Raw genomic sequence first — 21,159 nt, 5'->3', positions numbered from 1 at the left:
TTTCCTCATTAAATAAATGAACCGTAAGGTCGGAGTAATAGGGGCGCCTGGGTGGCTTAGTTGGTTAAACGTCCAACTTCAGCTCAGGTCATGATCTTGTGGTTCTTGGGTTCGAACCCCATGTCAGGCTCTGTGCTCAAAGTGTGGAGCCTGCTTGGGATTCTCCTCCTCTCCCTCTCCTCTCTCTCTCTTTCAAAAATAAATAAAAGTTAAAAAAAATACCCTGCATTTAAAAAATAAAGTAAAATTGAAGTAATAATAGTTACCATAATGATTGGAGTAGTACTAATTATTGGAACAATAGTGACCCTAGCTCAGTGGGTTGTTGGATGGATTAAATAAGATAGTGTATGTAAAGCTTTTAAAATGGTGCCTGGCAGAGAGCAAGAGCTCATTAAGTGTTCATTTAAAAAAGTAATAATAAAATTGGGGCACCTGGGTGGCTCAGTCAGTTGAGCATCTGACCCTTGATTTCAGCTCAGGTCATGATCCCAGGGTCATGGGATTGAGCCCCATGTCAGGCTTTGTGCTCTGAGCGTAGAGCCTGCTTAAGATATTCATTCATATTCTCTCTCTCTCTCTCTCTCTCTCTCTCTCTCTCTCTCTCTCTCTCTCTCTCTCTCCTCTCTCCCTCTCTCCCTCTCTCCCTCTCTCCCTCTCTCCTTCCCTCCGTCTTCCCCTCCGCCTCCCCCTTTGCCCCTCTCCCCCATTTGCATGCTCTCTCTTGCTCTCTAAAATAAAAAAAATAAAAAACAAAATAAATAATGATAATTATGATCTGAATACAAACACTAAAACTTCAGTTAGAAGTCTGTATTCATTCATCTAACCAACAGTTATTAAGAGCCTACTATTCTCTTAAGAGCTTGAATGTGTATCTAGCCAGGAAGTGGGCTAGATTTTGAAGGTTACAATAAAGATAAAATGGTTTGTTCTTCCCTCCAGTTGCTCATAGTCTAGCAGAAAATATATCATTGCTGTTCACATTATTTGATATTCCAAGGGCGAGGTTTAAGGATGGCAGAATTGTAGATAGATGTGCACAAACCCTTTTACATGTGGAGAAACTGAGGCAGGTGGCAAGGTTCCTGTAGCACTGTGGAAGGTGTCAAGCTGAGGCTGGCTGCTGCCTGAGGGCCTGCAATGATAACCTCTGAACCAGATGCTTAGAATTGTTTTCTTTGGGCCCAAAGGTTCAATGTTTAGTATAACTGAGTCAGGGGCTGGGGGGATGGTAAGATAGTCCTGCCCCTGTGACCTGGCCCCGAGGGCTTCTCCCAGTGGAGATGGACAGACCCCGGCTTCTCTGATCCCAGTCCCTGTCTCCCTGAATGGCCCCTCATTCTGGTCCTGTCCACCTGATTTCCCGGCAAGGTATATACAATGTGGCTTTGACCCAGGCTGAACAGCCGAGACATTCGTGCAGAATCTCCAGCGGGGGGCTGGTCCTCTCAAGTCCAGAGTGCTTGTTGCACTCTCCTCCTGACTCCGTGAAGCTTAACAGAGCTCTACCCAAAGGGAGCCCCGCTGAATTTTGGAGGTCACAAGGGGTTCCTGTTCACCCTCCATCTCTGGTCCCTTCTCTGGCTGCGCTGCTCGCACATCTGGAAAACAGGCAACAGAGGGAGGAAAGACGCTGCACTTGGCCGGGATGCAGCCATGTTGGTATGATTGCTTGTGTGAGGTTAGAAGCATCACCTCGCTGGGGCACTGGGGTAGCTCAGACGGTTAAGCGTCCAACTCTTGATTTCCACTCATGTCGTGATCTCACGGTTCGTGCGTTCAAGCCCCACGTCAGCTCTGCACTGACAGCATGGAGCCTGCTTGGGCTTCACTCTCCCCCCCCCCCCCTCTGTCCCTCCCCCACTCTGTCTCTCAAAATAAATAAACATTTTTAAAAATACATCACCTCGCTTTATTTCCCTGACTCTTGTGATTGAATCTTCATCAACCTGATGAGTTTTCTGCTGTGTCCATTTCCAGGAAGCCTTTCTGCTCTTTTGCGATCAAAATGGGGGCCAATGAAGGAGCCCACCATCAAGTTTTACACCAAGCAGATCCTGGAAGGCCTTAAGTATCTCCACGAAAACCAGATTGTGCACAGAGACATCAAGGTGCTTGCTCATCTGAGGCAACGAGGTTTCATTTGTGCGTTTCGGACCACATGAGCTGCTGGCTGGCAGTCTGCAAACTGACCAGCTCAGAGAAGGGGAGGAATGGAGCGTGACGGCCCTCAGAGTGCCGAGTCGAGTCTTGCTACATACTTGTGACTGTTTCTTCAGGTACAAATCTTGTTTCATGTTAGCTTGTTTAAATCTGCCTTTCAGCATTTGGTGGTTTTTCTTTTCTGAAGGGTGACAACGTTCTGGTGAATACCTACAGTGGAGTGGTGAAAATCTCTGATTTTGGAACTTCCAAGCGTCTTGCAGGAGTGAATCCGTGCACCGAGACTTTTGCTGGTAAGCAGGACAGGGCTTGGTGTGGGTGGCCGTCCCGGAGTTAGGTTTACCGCGCACATCTGCGCGGCAGTTGGCAGTTGCAGTGGACGGTGTCTTGTCCCCAACTTCAGGTGGTGTGAACTTGGTCACAGTGGTGCACTGAGCCAGCTACCTGTGACAGCACTATTGCCACAACTGTCTTGTCTTCACAGGTTGGGTAGGTGTGGTGCTCTGCTGAGGTTTTCTGAGGGTTTCTGACCGCTCAGGAAAGTAGCAGCATCTCTTCTAAGTTAATGTCACGGGTAATTCTGAATCCCGCTAGCCGTCAAGCCACTTGTTGGGGTGTTTTACTGGTCTGTCCTAAAAATAGCCTGTTCTAGTTCACGAGTTCTGGTGCCTTGTGCTTTGATGGGGTTATGTTTCCAAGGGAAGCTAATTGTTCTGGGGAATATGGTCTTGTAAGTGGGTTCGAGGAATTGGATTTTCTTCTTCGTGTGTCAGTGATGGAATCATGTAAGTGTTTAGAGGGACTGGATTCCGAGAGTGGTATAAAATTACCAGCTAGCTTTCCAATTATAAGACCAGAAAGTTGAATGAGGTTCAAAAGCTACCTGTGGCTTTTTGAAATTCCTGCTTAAAAGGAATTGATCCCTGGAAAGAAATACTGATTTTGGATAAGGAAAGGTTTATGGTCCCCTAAGGTATAATAAAAGGGTCACAAAGGTCTTGCTTGATGGAATTAAGAAACAGTGCTTAGATTATTATGGCTCTGAATAAAGCTATAAAAGAAGCATGACCGTCCTCTGTCCTGGAGCACTAAGCTGTAGTGTGGACAGATTTGGCCTTGGTCTTAATGAATGTCTCGGCTCTGCTCCAACAAGAGGGTTTTCTGTGTTGATCGCTAGACGCCCACAGTGGAGGCACATTCCCTGTCTAAAGAGAACTTTTATGTGTCAGAAATGGCATCGCGCTTGTAACACCAGAGGAGATACACACACCTAAAGATGGGAAAATATTACACCAAGGACTCCACCAGAATCTCACAAAGAAAGAATGTGTTGAACTTTCATTTTTTGTTTCTGATAGAAATATACACGTGTCATCATGTATATGTGAGTATGGATGTATATATGACTGGCACATTTTTTTATTACGCTAATTGAAAATGACTTCTTTCCTCCTCTTTGGAAGTCACCAATTAGCTTGGCAATATGTAGCAAGAGGGTCTCTGATATAACAAGGAGTTATTTCAAAACATAAAACCCCTGACAATTTATCTCGTAATTAGCATCCCCAAGGAGAAAAAAAATTCACAAAGAAAACGCATGTATAATTCATCATTGCATATCACATTTTCCCAAGTAATTGGCTTGAGGAGGCATGAATTTTGCATTGCAAAACAATGCAGGGGTGTTTGGGGGATAATAAAGAAGGGGTCTCATTTTGGGTAGGAAATTCCCCTGCATATCATTACTCTTTGCAACACAGAGTGGTTCTGTAAAGAAGTCTCGGCTGGTTGGTGCAGAGCCCTGCTTGGATGCCTGAGGTTATGGTGGGGCTTTTCCATGCAAATGCCCGGAGGCTGTCGGAGTCTGGAAGGAGAGTGAGAGGTTTAGGCAACTTCTGGCACCGAAGCCTCCCCCTCCCGTGTTCTTCTCAAGGGTTTTCACTATAGGTATAAACCAGCTAGAACAGGAGGAAGGGCTGTTATGACCCAACCGACTGAGCCACCCAGGCGCCCCCACATTTTGGCTATTGTGAATAATTTTGCTACGAACAGTCACAAGCCTTTGTGTAGACATAAGTTTTCATTCATCTTGGGTATATGCCTAGGAGTGGATCTTGGGAAAGGAACTCTGGTCTATGGTTGTGAACATCTTTGGTTCAAATTCTGGCTCAACCGTTTGCTAGCTGTGTAACTTGAGGCATGTTACTTAACGTCTCTGTGCCATAGTTTCTTCAGAAGTAAAATGGAACTGTTCATAGTACCTAGATCGGAGGGTTTTTACGAGGATTAAATGAGTTAATATTGGTGAAGTGCTTTGACCCGGTACCTGACTCACAGCAAGTGCAGGTGAAGTATTTGTTAAGTAAATAAATAAAATAAATACTAATTTGCACTTAGAAGATCCCAGGTTATCAGAACTGGCAGGAGTCTTTCAGAGAATCAAGTTTCTGTGGGTAACAAACATGTTGAACCTGTCAGACTCACAGGGTGTAATCATAAAAGTCACCCCCTCTTTGTCTCCCTCTGCCCTCTATGCCCTGCCCACGGTGGTAGTCCTTTCCTGAGACTTTGCCAGCCACCCTCAGGCAACTGAGAGAAAGTCTTAATGGAGCTTCGAGAAGCAAACAGTCTGAATTGGGTAATTAAAAGGGGCCACACTGGGGCTCCTGGGTGACTCAGTCGGTTGAGCATCTGGCTTCGGCTCAGGTCATGATCTTGCAGTCCGTGAGTTCGAGCCCTGTGTCGGGCTCAGTGCTGACAGCTCAGAGCCTAGAGTCTGCTTTGGATTCTGTGTCTCCCTCTCTCTCTGTCCCTCTCCTGCTCGTGCTCACACACTCGCTCGCGCTCTCTCTCAAAAATAAGTAAACGTTAAAAAAAATTTTTTAAGGGGCCACACTGATGTACTCATCAACACTCTGGTCCTCATTCCAGGGATAGCGACCTAACCCTGTCCCTGCAGATCTGGTGGCAGGCGGCACGCAATCTCGAATCTTGTCCTTTCTCACCTGCCCCCCCCACCTCCTTTTCTGCTCCCCAGCTGCAGGAAGGGGAGGAGAGGGGCACAGAAAGTGGTCACTTGACTGGTGCTGTTCTAAGCTGGATTTGTGTGCTCTGGGACTGGCTAATGGTTATTGTCAACGCTTTCCTGCCAGATCCTTTGTAAGTCCCACGTCGTGGGCAGAGACCTGTCCTTTAGTTGACTGCTTCCTGCCCCCCGCCCCTCTTTTACCCCTCACATTGTACACACTCCTCCGTGTTTTTCTCTTGAGGGATCCAGGCCATAGGAAATGGCCTTTGAGCAGGATTCCTCTAACAGAGACCCTAAAGTGGTATTTCTTTCTTTTTTTTTTTTATTTTTTTAATGTTACTTATTTTTGAGAGAGAGAGGGAGGGAGGGAGATATAGTGTGAGCGGGGGAGGGGCAGAGAGAGGGGGAGACACAGAATCTGAAGCAGGCTTCAGGCTCTGAGCTGTCAGCACAGAGCCCGATGTGGGGCTTGAACCCACAAACTGTGAGATCATGACCTGAGCCGGTCGGACGCCCAACAGACTGAGCCACCCAGGTGCCCCTAAAGCAGTATTTCTACACTGGGTCCCACATCTGGCGTCCAGGGTTCATGCATCTTTCACCCACTGTTAAGAGGGCATGGCCGTATCCTCGGACGCTATGGGCCGCTCCCCTGGGAACCAGTCCTGTGTGCAGCTTACCAGCGGGGGACATGTACATGTGGAGCTCTGCATGGGCCCAATGAGGAGTCCTCATCTTTGGGTTAAAACAAAGTGGTGTCCCCTCCTACCAGGCCCGTCCTTGGCCAGGGCAACCAGGGTGGTACAGGAGGCATCTTGTTTCTCTTTCCGGTACTTCATTAATATGAAACTTGGAAACTTTGGGCTCTAACAGTGTTTTCCAGGGCCTGTAGAAAACGCTTATGCGTGTGCCCTCCTTTGGAGTGTGACAGTTCTGAGTGCGTGTTGAATTGCTTGAGTCGCCATTTTGGGCACAGCCTTTCCTCGGCTCCTGTAATGAGAGGGCAGACCTCCCGGCACAGCAGTGTCTAAAGAAGTCACTCACAACATCCCGCACCTCTAGTCTCTCCTCTCTTGATCTTTTTAATCCCTTGATCTGGGTGGCAGGACCCTGGGCTAGAGGCCTGCGAGGTGTGTGACCACTTCTGTCGGACCCCCTTTGAAACGTGCGCCTGTCGTCTGTGTCTCACCCCTTGCCTTGGTGTCTGGCTTTTATCTTGGCGCCTTGATCAAAACTTCTCAATTATTGTCCTATGCCATGCGTTTTTGTCGCTGGTGATTTGAAAATCCTGCTCGGGCAGTTCTCCGGGAGCCCCCACAATTTCATGTCCCCGGTGGTCTGGGTCCATGCCTGTGGGTCTCCTGTCCCCTTGTTCTGAACTCTGTACCCCCGATCACATGACCTGTGTGTGGGCACATCTTGGGGGACGTGCAGTTTTGAAAGGCTAGGATACCCTTAAGAGAGCCAGATTGAAGGCAAGCAAGTTTCCCAGGATTTCCACATTATTCAGATGCCCCCCCTACCCCCGCCGCTGGCATCTTTACTTGATTTCTCAACAGAAGCCGATTTGGTGCAGCTGATACACACCCACAACGTGCACACTGCTTGGGAACAGTCCCTTGACTATTGGAAACAGTTGTGTGGATCCGTCTCCATTGGATGTTGACTGTGAGTGGGTGGTTTTTCTGTAAATCTGGTAGTCAATAAAATGGAGCACCCGGTTCTCTCTTACCGCCCTACGCCTTCCAGCTATATGGGAACACGTCACATTATGGCTTTGGAAATCCTCACGTCAGCTCGACTTTTGTTCAGGCAGCATTTGCTTCACTTGTGCTTGTCCTGGATTCATTGCATACATCAGCAGTGTCATGGTGAACAGTTCCAAATGTGGAGATGGAAGACCTGAGTTCTAGCTTGAGCACATCTGCTGCCTTCTCTGAGGCTCATTTTCCTCATGTATAAAATGGGAATAACTGTTAGACAGCGCCGACCTTACTGGGTTGTGAGAGTCGCAGAGACAGTGCTACGTGGAGATGCTCTGTAAGTCATTGAATACTGATGGGAAGTCAGGCATTGTGGCCATTAGCCTCCAAGATGGCCCCCAGCGGACCCCGCCGCCTGGCCTTCACAGCCTCGTGTAATCCCCTCCCCTTGAATGTGGGCTGGACTTAGTGACTCACTTCTCTCTCTTTTTTTTTTAAGTTTTTAATTTTGAGAGAGTGCACAAGCAGAGGGGGGACAGAGAAAGAGAGAGGGGGCGAGAGAAAATCCCAAGCAGGCTCCTTCAGCACGGAGCCCAATCTGGGGCTCAATCCCATGAACCATGAGATGATGAACTGAGCTGAAATCGAGAGTTGGACACTTACTTAATCAGCCGAGCCACCTGGGCCCCCTGATTAGTGAAATCCCTTCTGATGAGCATATGAAGGTGACCTGGAGGCTAGGTCGAAGAGGACAGCGTGGCATCCCTCTTGCTTGCTGTCTGTGGATCCCCGGCTCCGGGGGAAGCCGTGTTTTGAGCAGCCCTTTGGAGGATCCCACTCGGTGAGAAACTGAAGCCTCTTCCCACAGCCTGCCTGAACTTGGAAGTGGGTTTCAGCTCCAGTCTGCGTTTCCCTTGACTGTAGCCCAGCAGATACCTTGCCTACAGCCTAATTAGAGACTCTGGGCCAGATCCACCCAACCCAGGTGTTCATGGATTCTGACCCTTAGAAACCGCATGACATCCTGGGGCGCCTGGGTGGCTCAGTTGGTTAAGCGCCCGACTTCATCTCAGGTCATGATCTCACGGTTCATGGGTTCCAGCCCCGCGTCGGGCTCTGTGCTGACGGAGCTCAGAGCCTGGAGCCTGCTTTGGATTCTGTGTCTCCTTCTCTCTCTACCCCTCCCCGGCTCGTGCTCTGTCTCTGTCTCTGTCTCAAAAATAAATAAACCTTAAAAAAAAATATTAAAAAAAAAAAAAAGAAACCACATGACATCCTAATTCCTGTTTTAAGGTGCTAACATCTGGGCTAATTTATTACATAGCAATAAATAACTAATACGGATGTCCTTGCTAAGTCCCTACATTTATAAAGGGTGATGTTTACTATGTTGTCATATAAAGAAAATCTCTAAATTTGGCATCAAGCGGGCTCAGCCTCCAATTATGAAACAGTTGTACTCTGGTGCACAGTTGTTTGACGAGGGTCAGTAAACCATTGCGGTTTGGTATAGTGCTATTTTCTACGTTGCAGAACTTTGTAAAAGTTGATTCTCTTACTCTTTTAAGAATTAACTTTTACTCGTTGTGTTAGTTGGGATCCAGGCAGGAAAACCAAAATCGCCCCAGTTATTTTTACAGAGAGAATTTAGTAGAAAAAATGGTTTACTGGGACTGAGTCATCAGAAAGCAGCTTCTGTTTCTAGGGCTTGCGGGGAGCACAAGGAAGGGTGTTACTGGAGTGGAGCAGGCAACTAGTGGTGGGGCAAGATGAAGCTGGATCTGAAACTATGAGGGGACAAAAGAGCTAGAAACTGGAGCCAAGCACTGCTACTGGAACCAGCTGAGGGTCCAAAGTGCAGCTCCCTCAGAGGGACAGCGGCAGACATGGGGGAGCAAGTAACCAACCTCTCCTTCCTCCCTCCTCTAGGTAGGTATGCCTGAGCAAGCCCGTTTGAGCTCCTCCTCCCGCGGTAGCTCGCGCTCTCTCGCGCGCTCCCCCTAGTGGCAGAGCCTAACAGGAAGCTGCAGGCAAAGCACAAATGGGGTTTGCAGAGTCCCAGAACCAGCATCGTAGAGCAGAGCTGAGAGAGAACAGCTGAGTTAACAAAAAGCGCAAGTCTTTCCTTGATTAACAGATTGTGGATTAGTTAGTAGGCACATCCTCTGTCAAAGCCTCTCCATTCATTATTCACAGCAGCACAAGCCTGGGAGGGGAGATTGTGTCACTGGAGGTTCCCTCCCTGGGGCTCTAGGATTTCCCAATGGTGCAGCAAGTGCTATGAGCCTGTATCTTGCCCAACCCTGCAGCAGCTGAACACTTCCCTAGCAGGCTTTCGGCTTTGGAAACCAAAACCATCGTTTGTGCCCTACTGATCTGTTGAGCTCACAGACCCAACCCAAGTTTTGTTTCACTTTAAATTAGTTTGAATTTTTTTAAACATTTATTTATTTTTGAGAGAGGGAGAGAGACTGTGTGAACAGGGGAGGGGCAGAGAGAGAGGGAGACAGAGAATCCGAAGCAGGTTCCAGGCTCTGAGCTGTCAGCACAGAGCCCGACGCAGGGCTTGAATTCATGAGCCATGAGATCGTGACCTGAGCCGAAGTCAGACGCTTAACCGACTGAGCCACCTGGACGCCTGTAATTACTTTGAATCTTTAAAAATTAAAAGAAAGTAAAATTCATGTCATCCGTCTCACCAGCCATATTTTAAGGGCCCAATGGTTATATGGGGCTAGTGGCTACCATATCAAACTGCACAGATTTTCATTATTGCAAAACTCTGTGGGTCGGTGCCTTTCAAATGCTCATTGGGAGGAAAAATACTAAAAGACATTGGATCTTCAAGAGGAAGATGTAGTACATAGCTTCTCCAAATGTTTTTTAAACCAATGAGCCCTTTGTTTTCATTGATTAAGACTCTGGAGACTTGCTTTGGTTGCGTGATCTTGAGATAGGCACTTGAATTTCTCTGGGCATCCGTGTTCTCTGTTCACACCTTGGCCAGTGTCATATGCAAGCTTGCTCTTTATTAGAAACCACTTTGCCAGCATATAGTGTCTGGTGCTGTTGCTTTCCTCGGCCTTAGTTTCAAGAAGAACCTATGATTTTACTCCCAGAGCCCTGATTGACCTCCCTGCCCCCATCTCTGCACTGCTTTCTCCTCCCAGCACTGTATCTGATCACCACCTTCCCTGTGGCAACTCTGGCGGCCCATGACCCACAGGAGAAAGTCTGAAGCCAGAGCCTTCATTATGTACTGCTTGCCATTCGGGCTGTGCCCTCGCCACTGCCTCCTTAATTTTTAACTCCTAATACCCTACTCTGTCAGCTTCCCCTGGTGGTTGCCCAAACTCACTCTGTACTGCACACCTTCACACCTTTGCTCAAGCTCTTCCCCCAGCCTGGGAGTCCTCCCATCCCACTGTCCACCTCCTCAACCCGCCTGGTGGGAGGCCAGCTCGCTGGCAGCTCCGTGTGCCGCCTTCTGTGGCTCTGCCTCCGTGTTCGTGGCGGGGTCGTCCGTCACCCTGCCTGCTCCTGGCCGACGACGGCACGCCGGCGGCGTGCTGGACCAATGTGATGTTCCTCCAAGGGGCAGCTTTTGGTCAGGGACTCCCCGGTGGCCTGGCCGAAGCCGTCCCTGGGCTGTTCTTCTGTCTGAGACTCTGCCCACCTCTTCGTTCCCTGCCCTCTCTCCCAGGTGTCACACTGGCACTGAGCTTGACAGTTCCCCCTGCCCATCCTGCTCCCTCCCCCTTTATCCCACGTGTATTTCTCCCCAGTAAATCTCTCTGGTGTCCAGTGCTGTCTTAGCATTTACTCCTCGGAGAACCAAACTGATCCAGGTAAAACTTTCCCTGACTTGAAGCAGGCAGAATCAAGCACTTTTTCATCCGCTTTCTCGGAGCCCTCTGCTTTAGCACTTACTCCGTTTTGCCATTAGCCCGCCCCCACCATCGTCCTATCATCTGTCGCTTCCACTAGGCAGCTCCTGAAGTCGGTGGGGTACTGTGTGTCCTGCGTTCTGTGCACTGACTGGATGGGGTTGGGGCCCATTTGTCCTTCGCGGAGCTGAACAGTCTTCTCTCAGTGTGACCAGTATCAGAGGAAGGGGTGTTGCGTGCCTCTGATCAGAGAAAGGACGCAACGGCATCATTTATGCATGAGAGCAGGCTCCGTCTGTCATTAATGAGAGGGTTGAAGTCCACACGCTTGTTTACCAATGGTCCGCTGAGATTTTTGTGCAGCTTGGTGCCCACAATCTTTATTTTTTTCCCCATAGGCACTCTGCAGTACATGGCACCTGAGATCATCGATCAAGGACCTCGCGGGTACGGCGCCCCGGCGGATATCTGGTCCCTGGGCTGCACCATCATTGAGATGGCCACCAGCAGGCCTCCGTTCGATGAGCTCGGTGAGCCGCAGGCAGCAATGTTCAAAGTAAGACATGTTTGGTGATTGAAGTTGCTGGTGTCAGGGAAATAATAAGTAAAAAGAAAATCTCCTGCCACTCCAGAAATCTCTCCACAAAGGTAGAAGAGAAAGCAAACGGTTTTATTGTTGAATAGGCATTAAATCAGAATGCGGTGCATGCCACAGGCAGTCCGCTAAGTGGTTGCAAGGACAGAAAGAACTTGTCCTTTTCTCCAGCCAAGCACTACCACCCTCTGACCCGTGGTCTCAAAGGAAACGATCACTAGTCCTCCCGTGCGTGGACAGGACAGTGCCACTGGTCACAGTAGTGCATCCAAGGGTCACTCGATAATTGGGACGACCATTTGCATCAGCTAATTGATTTTACCTAAAGGAAAAATAAACTTCTCCAATATTTAAGATAGGAGGTAGTTTTGGAGGAAGACACTACTGAAGTTAGGGCTCCCCCGCAACCGGAAACTGGGAGATAGAGATGGATCCTTCTTGATGTTGACATTTCCAGGAGTTGGCCCTCAGGTCCTTGAGAAAGGCATTCTTGGCAAGAGGCTTATTCAGCTTTTAAAAAGATTCACATAGCGTCTCAAAGACACCAAGAACTTGCACTTACAAGTTTTCTAAAGTACATGCTCTAAGAAAAGAGGGGGAGGGGAGGTCTCTTCCCTTATTTTCAACAGGGAGGATGAAGGCTCTTTGTTTTCTCTTGGGGCTTTTTTTTTTTTTTTTGTATTCTACCAGTCTTATTATTAGTTTTAAAAATCATAGCTGTTGGGGCACCTGGGTGGCTCAGCCATCAAGCGTCCAACTTCAGCTCACGTCATGATCTCACGGTCCGTGAGTTCGAGCCCCGCGTCGGGCTCTGTGCCGGCAGCTCAGAGCCTGGAGCCTGCTTCGGATTCTGTGTCTCCCTCTCTGTCTGTCCCTCCCACACTCGCTCTCTCTTTCAAAAATAAGTAAACATGAAAAAATTAAAAAAAAAATCATAGTTAACATATTATCCATGTGATTTTTATCTCCTGCTTCTTCCCATACTGTGAGGAACTCATCATAAACATCATGTTGCATGTTGTTTATTTCTAACTTTTGCTTGTACAACTAACATTATTTTTTTTAATTTTTATTTAATTTATTTTATTAATTTACATCTAAGTTAGCATATAGTGCAAGAGTGATTTCAGGGGTAGATTCCTTAATGCCCCTTACCCATTGAGCCCATCCCCCCTCCCAGAACCCCTCCAGGAACCCTCTGTTTGTTCTCCATATTTATGAGTCTTTCATGCTTTGTCTCCCTCCCTGGTTTTGTCTTATTTTTGTGAAGCCTCTTATTTTGAATCTGTATTTGCCCTTACACTAGGTGAGGCTCAAATACCACATGGGCCTGTATCTTTGGAGGGCAGGTTTCTGACTGGTTTTGAAGAGGTGGGGCTTCGGATAGCAGACAGTGTTTACTTTGTCATTCTAAAAGCCCTCCCCGAGCTCACAGGAAGGCCACCCCAAGTATTGAGGCCCACATAAGACCGACTGGCCACCATGGGGGGGATTTTACCACCAGGCCTGCTCCCTTGGGAAGGGACATGCTTCCCATCCCACGGGAAGCTGATGCCAGGATAGCCCCTTGTGTCTAAGGCCAGGTCTGTGGCTTCTGGCTCTGAGTACACTTGGAGAAGTTGAAGAGAGGCTGTGGTCTTAAGAGTCCCTTAGCAGCAGTGGCCTCCCTGGAGCATTTTTGGTTGCCTGAAGGCTAAGGAGGAGGAGAGTGGGTTCACTGCTTATGGACAGTGAGGTCACAGTGCGTCAGAGCAGCCCGATAGAACATGCTCCAGAGGCCTTGCTTCCTTGCTTCTCTGCCAGGCATGGCGGCCCCTCGGCCCGTCTGCCCTGCAGCCTTGCCGCCTGTGTCTTCGCCGGACATTCCAGCTCAACCTCTGGCAGAACGAAAAGGAACGAGTGCAGGTTTCTCGGCGAGCGGAGTGCAGGCCGCTCAGCAGACGGACTGCTCTGCGCTGTGGGTGCCGTGGCTGCTCCCCTCAGCCCGGCCCCTGCAGAAGGTTCTCAGAGCAGCGGTCAGGCGGCTCCAACGTCAGGACCTCAAGTCGCCGAGTGTCTTCTGGCCCCCACGATCCCGACAAGACCCTGAACGCGCGAGGGCCGGGGGACAGCGGTAACCTTCCCTGCCCTATGGCGTCTGTCCGTGGTGGAGCCGTGTGGCTGTCGAAGATCCTACCTGCAGCTTCAGTCGTAGGCCTCGGGACAGATACTCGCTGGTGCAGAGACAGACATCGGGGCCAGAGAGGTGATGATATGGAGAGACACGGAGGGCGGCACGCCGAGGCCAAGGTGAGGGTGATGTGTCTGCAAGCCAACCGTTGCCGCAACCGCCCGAAGCTGGAAGAGGCAAGGACGGATTCTCTCTAGGTTTCAGAGGGAGCGTGGCCCCGTCAGCACCTTGACTGCAGACGTCCAGCCTCCCAGACTGAGAGAGAATAAATCTGCATTGTTTTCAGGCACCCGGTTTGTGGCGCTCTGTGAAGGCAGCCCAAGAGAACTCCTACAGGGGCCTTCTGAGTAACAGCAAAGCACCTTTAGAAGTAACGTAGCGACAGGGCACCAAGGTGCCGCCCACGTTCGCTCTCTGCTTTCCGACAGTCTTGTGGGGGACGCCACCCCTCTCTCCTTTGGGTTCTTGCCCTGAATTTCGGTCCCTGGCCCCTTAGTGGCCTTCCCCCCTGCCCCTCAGGTGAGGGGTGCCACTGTAGGTGTCCTGCATTTCACATTTTGGAGGGATATTCCATCCAGTGTTTAGTGTTCTCAAAATCTAAAACTCGATTTAAAAACTTTTATTTGATCGTGGTAAGAACAGTTAACAGGAGCTCTACACCTTTAACATACCTTAAAATGCTTGCTGCGGTATTGTTGACCCTAGGTACAGTTGTTGTACAGCAGAATTCTAGAATGCGTTCATGTTGGTTTTGTTTGTTTTTTTGTTTTTGTGGGGTTTTTTTAAGTTTTTAAACTTTATAAACATTTTTTTAATATTTATTTTTGAGAGAGAGAGAGAGAGAGAGAGCACGAGCAGGGGCAAAGAGAGGGAGACACAGAATCTGAAACAGGCTCCAGGCTCCGAGCTGCCAGCACAGAGCCCTACGCGGGGCTCAAACCCACGAACTGTGAGATCATGACCTGAGCTGAAGTCGGGTGCTTAACCAGCTGAGCCACCCAGGCACCCCTTAAACTTTATTTTTAAAGTTTTTTGTTTTTTTTTTTTACTTACTTGAGAGAGAGGGAGTGTGCAATCAGGTGAGGGGGCAGGGGTGGGGAGAGAGAGAATGAGAATGCTAAGCTCATCATGGGGCCCGATAGCAGGGGGCCCATCCCAAGACCCTGGGATCATGACCTGAGCCCAAATCAAGAGTTGGATGCTCAACTGACTGAGCCACCCAGGTGCCCCAAGATTTTTTGATTTTTGAGTAATCTCTGCACCAAACGTGGGGCCTGAACTTAGAAACCCGACATCAGAAGTTGCATGCTCTTCCGACTGAGCCAGCCAGGTGCCCCAAGAATGTATTCATCTTCCTTACCTGAAACCTCATGCCCTTTGATTAGTAACTCCATGCACCTCCACCCCCAAACTGCTGAGCCTCCCTGCGTGTGGCCTCAGGGCTCCACTGAGGACTAGAACAGAAGCCCCAGGACCTCTTAAGCCCTACGCTCTGAAACTCCTCTGATTTCACTTTTCCAACAACCTACTGGGCAAAGCAAAGTCCCAAGAGGCCAGCCGGGCGAGTCGTCGAGGATGTTCTAACCCACCAGCTCCTCAAAGGATGGCAGGGGTGGGAGCTTTATACTGAAGGCACGTGCACCCGGATGTGCCTGAGGCCTCACAGTCACGTAAGTCACGTAAGTCCCCTCTCCCTTAAATGCAGGTGGGGATGTTTAAGATCCACCCTGAGATTCCAGGAGCCCTTTCAGCTGACGCCAGAGCATTCATTTTATCCTGTTTTGAGCCTGACCCCCACAAACGTGCCACTGCTGCCGAGCTGCTCAGAGAGGGTTTCTTAAGGCAGGTGAACAAGGGCAAGAAGAACCAAATTGCTTTCAAGCCAGCAGGTGAGGTCTGCCTGGACAGCGGGGGTGCCGCCCGGGGCGCGGTGGATGCCTGGGCTCCTCTGTCACTGAGAGTGCCTGCTCTCCAGAGCCGTACGCACGGAACCTTCCCTGTGAAGAGTGGCAGGGATTGGTGCGGGGGGCGTAGGAGTGGTCACACCCAGCCAGTGAATGTCCCTTGATTCCCTGACGGACAGAGGGAGCCCCACAGGTGACAGCGGCACCCCCCCCCCCGCCTTGTTAAAGTCTTTCATTTGAGATTGTGCCGAGAAGGGAGGCCAGGGGTCCCCTGCCTGGGTTTTGGGTCTTCGGTTGGTGCAGAGCCTGGCCTTTCCCCCTCTGCTGCTCCTGACCTTGATTAAGGGGTGCAGCAGCTGTCCTACAGGTCACTGAAGCGAAGTGGCCCCTTCTAGGGCAACGAGCCCTACCTGGCAATGACATAAATGTGGCCTCTGGAAAGAAAGCTGTTGGTTTTCTCTTTCCTGGTGTGAATGGAGTAGAAGCCAGGACAGATGCTCAGCATCTTGCTTGGGGGTGACAAGTTGTGTTTCCGTCAGTGTTTCCTGCAGGCTGGTTAGAGACGCGGTCTTGGGCCTCAGACCTGCTAAAATGGAACCTACATTTCAGGGACCCCGGGTGACTGACTATACCGCCCCGTTAAGAGCAGCACAGACCTAACAGTCCCTGCATGGGTCACCTGGCCTGAGGGGCTGAGGCTCACCCTCCCCCCCTCCCTGTCTGCCCCCACACAGAGGGTACCCGGGGCGCCACCCTGGCCCTGCCCACGTCTGGGGAGCCCATGGGCAGCAGCAGCAGTGACCACGGCTCTGTCTCCCCGGACTCTGATGCACAGATGGACGCGTTCTTCGAGAAGGCCCGGGCACCCAAGCACCGGCTCAGCCCCCTGCATAGGTACGGCCCATCCACTTCCCTACACTGTGGGCCAGGAGCCAAATCTCTCCCGGGTGAAAACCAGATGGCCGCCAGGGGCTTTAGCTTTCTGCACGGTTAGTAGGGCGGCCAACAGTGCAGGTGAAGGCAGCGGGCAGCGTGTTCACTGCGGTCACTTCCCCATCTTCCTGTTCCTTCCCCTCCTCTCTCATCCCCTCCGCCCCTCCTCCCACCGTCCCCATTTTCTTTCCCTTTCTTCCCTTCTCTCTCCCTCTCTCAAAACTGGTGCTGTGGGGGTTAGAAAAAAACACTGCATCTCTCTTCCACCTGCCTGCCTCCTGCAGTTTCACCTTAAGGGTGGGGACTGCCAACTCGCCTCTTAGCCCCTCCCCCGTGGCGTCCCAGCCTGGAGACTTTGTTCCAGGACACGCAGGGATTGTCGCATGTGTTTGTCCGCAGCGTTCCAGATGAGAGCGCAGCCTCCTCCCCGGAGGACAGGGACCCGGGCCTCTTCCTGCTGCGCAAAGACAGTGAGTGCCGCGCCATGCTGTACAAAATCCTCTGGGAGGAGCAGAACCAGGTGGCTTCCAACCTGCAGGAGTGCGTGGTCCAGGTAGGGCCGGGTCGGGGGAGCTGCTCATGCCGCCCCCTCTGCCTGGCACCAGGTCCCGGAACAGGGACGAGTCTCCTGCTGCCCTGGACCGTTTGCAAAGTTACGGTAATCACCATAAGTATTTCCCAATGCCCTTCCCTCTTCCAACAAGACAAAAGAAAATACAAAGCAAAAAAAAAAAAAAAAAAAAAAAAGACTCCACTGAAGCCTGCATTTGCGGAACACTGCGGTGAACCGAGGCATGGAGTGGTGCTGCCCCCTGGTGTAAAACAAGCCAAATGCAGCACGAAGCTTAGGGACTCACAGCCTTTGCCCTTCACTCACGTGAACCCTTCGTTTTGAACCCCCAGCTGCAGGACACATTGAGTTGCCCTCAGAAGCTGGGAAAACAGCCACTTTAGGGGGAAAGGTTATGGATAAAAATGTTTGCATTTTAAACTTTTTTTTAATGTTTTATTTATTTTTGAGACAGAGACAGAGCATGAATGGGGGAGGGTCAGAGAGAAAGGGAGACACAGAATCTGAAGCAGGCCCCAGGCTCTGAGCTGTCAGCACAGAGCCCGACGCGGGGCTCGAACTCACGGACCGCGAGGTCATGACCTGAGCCGAAGTCAGACGCTTAACTGACTGAGCCACCCAGGCGCCCCAAAATGTTTGCATTTTAACTTACTTTGGAAGCGGGAAGGTCAAGGCCACTTGCCCTGCTATGAACTGTAACTTCTACCAGGGGCCGGCAGAGGGGGATCAGTTAGAAGGGGTTCAACAGGACGACAAAACCATTCCTAGAGGGGGGGGGTGGGCAGTGAGGAGAGGGGGCTGCCTAATGAAAGATCTGGGGGGAATTCCAGACAGACCCGTTCTCACCTGGGGAGCCCACAGAATACATCTTGAGTTTTCCCCCTCTCTGACCTACTCAGTGAAAATTATTTTTGGGGGGGGGGGGGTTGGTGATCAGAGTTCAGAAGACTTGCATCTCTCAGCCGGCCACATCAAGCAAATAATTGGGATCCTGAGGGACTTCATCCGCTCCCCGGAGCACAGAGTGATGGCATCCACGATATCAAAACTAAAGATGGACCTGGACTTTGACAGCTCGTCCATCAATCAGATTCATCTAGTACTGTTTGGATTTCAGGATGCTGTAAGTGTTCCGTCTGGCTCTAGAGAACATGCTAGAAGGCAGGAAGCCCACTGAAGTGGCTCACAGCCGGGACCCTGGAGTTCAGTTACCATCTTCTCCCCTAGTCCCCATCTCTTCTGTGTACACCTGAATCCCTAGTTTCAGCAGTTCATTCTAAACACAGAATATGCAAGTACAGGTGAACGAGGGGATTGTTTCTGGCCACTAAGAGCAGGAGTGTAGGACTTGGGAACAAGTGGCATCTGCCAGCTGAGTAGGCATGGGGTTTAAGCTTATGTGTCTGTGCAGACAGATGTGAGTTGCTCCAGGCCTGAGACCGTGTCTGGTCCAGCTTTGTGTCCCACGCCCCCAGCGAAGAGCCTGACTTTTCATAGGTGCACCAGAAATACTCTCCGAGTAAACAACAACGAGCCCGGTGCGGGAGATCCGATCACCGCACCCATCCCGAAGACCCGGCATGACTTAGGGTCAGCTTGGAGGGAGATCCAGTCCGGAGGGAACGTATGTCAGGCAGAGATGCAGGGCAGCACGGTTAACATTTTATCTCTGAGTAGAAGTAAACTAGAATTCGTAAGAACTCCTATTTCTTGAACGTACAGCAGACCAGAAATCTGGATTTTTGTGATTTATAGGTGAATAAAGTTTTGAGGAACCATTTAATTAGGCCCCACTGGATGTTTGCGATGGACACCATCATCCGGCGAGCGGTGCAGGCTGCGGTCAGCATTCTCATCCCGGGTAAGCGTGCCGCCTTCGCAGTCCAGGGCGGGCTCAGGCCACGGGCGAGGTCACACGTGTGCTCCGCGCTCAGCAGTGGTTTTCTCCTTCCCATCTGGGCAGTATACTTCCCTGCAATTCAGCGAACGCTAGCAACTTCTGGAGCCATACTTTTGTGTCCCCTACCCATAACCAAGGAGACTGCACAGAGACAAAACTTGTCATCGGAGAGGGAGCCCTGGGCCTGAGGGCCGGGATCCCGCAGTGCCCCCCCCACCCTTCACTCAGGAATGCCTACTGGTGGCTTGATGGTGCCTACTACGGGCTCCGTCTCCTGTCAGAATCATCATGGGGTAGCTCTAGAAATCTTTGGCTTTTTTTAAGTTGCTTTCTTCAGTTAGAGACAGACAGCGTGAATGGGGGAGGGGCAGAGACAGGGAGAATCCCAAGCAGGCTCTGCTCGGTCAGCACAGACCCCGCCGCGGGGCTTGAACTCATGAAACCGAGATCATGACCTGAGCTGAAGTGGACAGTCACATGCTTAACGAGCCACCCAGGGGCCCCGGTTCTTGGCTTTTGTACCTCTCATTTGTCATTTGTGAAGCCACAGAGCCGCTTAATACCCAAGTTCTCTCTCCTGCGGTGACTTCATCCTCGGAGGGGGAGGCTCTGCACCACTCGTGTTGACATTGCCGCTTCCTCTCTTGACTTTGCTCCCTCCCTGTCATGTCCTCTCCTGCCTGGTTCTCGTTAAACGCCAGGACTTCATCACTCACCACTCCAAGCGGGCACCTTTTCTGTAGTAGAACCACCCAGGCCCGGCCAGGTTGGAAGCCTGGTTGCACCTCTGTAAAGCCATCCTTGGCTAACTAACTTAACGTCATTCAGCCTCAGTTTGCTCATCTATAAACTGGCCGTGAGCATCTTTTCACTGCTGAGAACGGAGTAACGGCTCCGCCCCATTTATTTATAACGTCAGCAGTCCCCTGATGGAGCACTGCCTCGCTGGGCCAGCCTCCGAACACTCCCGTTCGCTGGCATAAGGACAGAAGCTCCAGTGAGCCCTGGCCTTGTGTCACCACGGTGCTTTCTCCTTCCGTCATTTCACAGAGCTCCGAGCCCACTTCGAGCCCACGTCAGAGACCGAAGGGGAGGAGAAGGACCCAGATGAGGTGGAGGACGACTCTCCCCCCGCAGACCTGCCCGGGAGTGAAGGGCACGCGGCATACCGAGGGAGCAGCCCCCCGTCAGCGGGCGCCCCAGAGCCACAGCCCCAGCAGCTCCACCACCGGCACCTGAGCCTCCAGCTGGGCCAGCTCAGGCAAGAAACCAACAGGTGGGCAGGGGTGGGACAGTGACCTGGGCCAGGAAGGTTATCACTCTGCTTGCCTGAGGGTCTCCCCCGGGTCTCGGAAAAGCATCTTCACCAACAAAGTGGGCAAGGGGGTGGTCTCAGCTTCAACTGGGGGAGAAAGCCTCCCTTTCTTTAACGTTAGGAATCAGAGAGCTGCGATGCCTTGCCACCAGGCACAGAGCAATCAGCCGTGCCGAAGGCACCAGCGTCTGGGGAGTTTTTTCTGTCTCTTCACCAAGATGAGCCCCCTGGCATGGTGTGGGAGTCCGGCAGAGAGCAGTGGACAGCTGCAGCCTGCCCCTACGGACGTAGCCAAGCCAGGGGTTGGTGTCCCAGAACCCTGACCCTGCAGAAGTTTACCCTCCCCTCTTTGAATCTCTTCTGCGTGATTTGTCAGGATTAGCCGGCAGGCATTCGTGGCCTTCTTTCCCAGCCAGGGGACCCTGGCATTGGTGTGAGGTACCCCCGAGAGTGCTGGTCTGTTTTGTTCACTTCCTGGCACATAGTAGATATTCGAAAATATTTGTCAAATGAGTAAAATGAGTCCCGTTTGCCCTGGGTAATCACATGAGTAGACCTATAAAAGAACCCATGGGCAGAGCAAATGAGTTGGTACTGGTTCCAGATGATGCCTTGTTGCCATATGATCACTACTAATGCCAATTAATACTTGACAGGGAGATATGGCATCAGGTATCCATATTTTGGAAGAAACATGGTATACACTCCAGGGATCTCTGAAGTCTGACCTTAGGCAGATCTAATCACTCCTTTTTAGAGACCTAGAGGGTTTTTGTTTTCATTTTTTTAAGCTTATTTATTTTGAGAGAAAGAGTGCAAGTGGGGAGGGGCAGGGGGAGAGAGAATCCCAAGCAGGCTCCACGCCATCAGCACAGAGCCTGACGTGGGGCTCGCTCCCACGAACCGTGAGCAGACATCAGGAGTCGGACCCTTACTGACTGAGGCACCCAGGCGCCCTGAGACCTGGAGTTGTAGTTAATAGGTAGC

The 21,159-nt window shown here is 50.9% G+C and overlaps 1 protein-coding gene across 5 annotated transcripts in view; it reads left to right on the top strand.

Moving 5' to 3' along the window:
• The window catches only part of MAP3K15 (mitogen-activated protein kinase kinase kinase 15), a 124,319-nt gene that overhangs the window by 99,432 nt on the left and 3,728 nt on the right, over positions 1-21,159 (top strand). For 2 of the 5 annotated variants that reach the window (XM_058714332.1, XM_058714328.1), the window contains exons 17-25: positions 1,984-2,114; positions 2,354-2,459; positions 11,183-11,340; positions 15,255-15,438; positions 16,188-16,347; positions 16,786-16,939; positions 17,895-18,080; positions 18,713-18,818; positions 19,908-20,133. In XM_058714332.1, the coding sequence (XP_058570315.1) occupies positions 1,984-2,114; positions 2,354-2,459; positions 11,183-11,340; positions 15,255-15,438; positions 16,188-16,347; positions 16,786-16,939; positions 17,895-18,080; positions 18,713-18,818; positions 19,908-20,133 (1,411 nt within the window). Of the gene's footprint in view, positions 1-1,983; positions 2,115-2,353; positions 2,460-11,182; positions 11,341-13,182; positions 14,547-15,254; positions 15,439-16,187; positions 16,348-16,785; positions 16,940-17,894; positions 18,081-18,712; positions 18,819-19,907; positions 20,134-21,159 lie in introns of those variants that run through there. The other 3 variants (XM_058714329.1, XM_058714331.1, XM_058714330.1) reach the window with 3 other exon arrangements.

Source organism: Neofelis nebulosa, chromosome X, assembly GCF_028018385.1.
Source record: "Neofelis nebulosa isolate mNeoNeb1 chromosome X, mNeoNeb1.pri, whole genome shotgun sequence".
NCBI lineage: Eukaryota > Metazoa > Chordata > Mammalia > Carnivora > Felidae > Neofelis > Neofelis nebulosa.
This window is presented reverse-complemented; position numbering and strand designations above follow the sequence as displayed.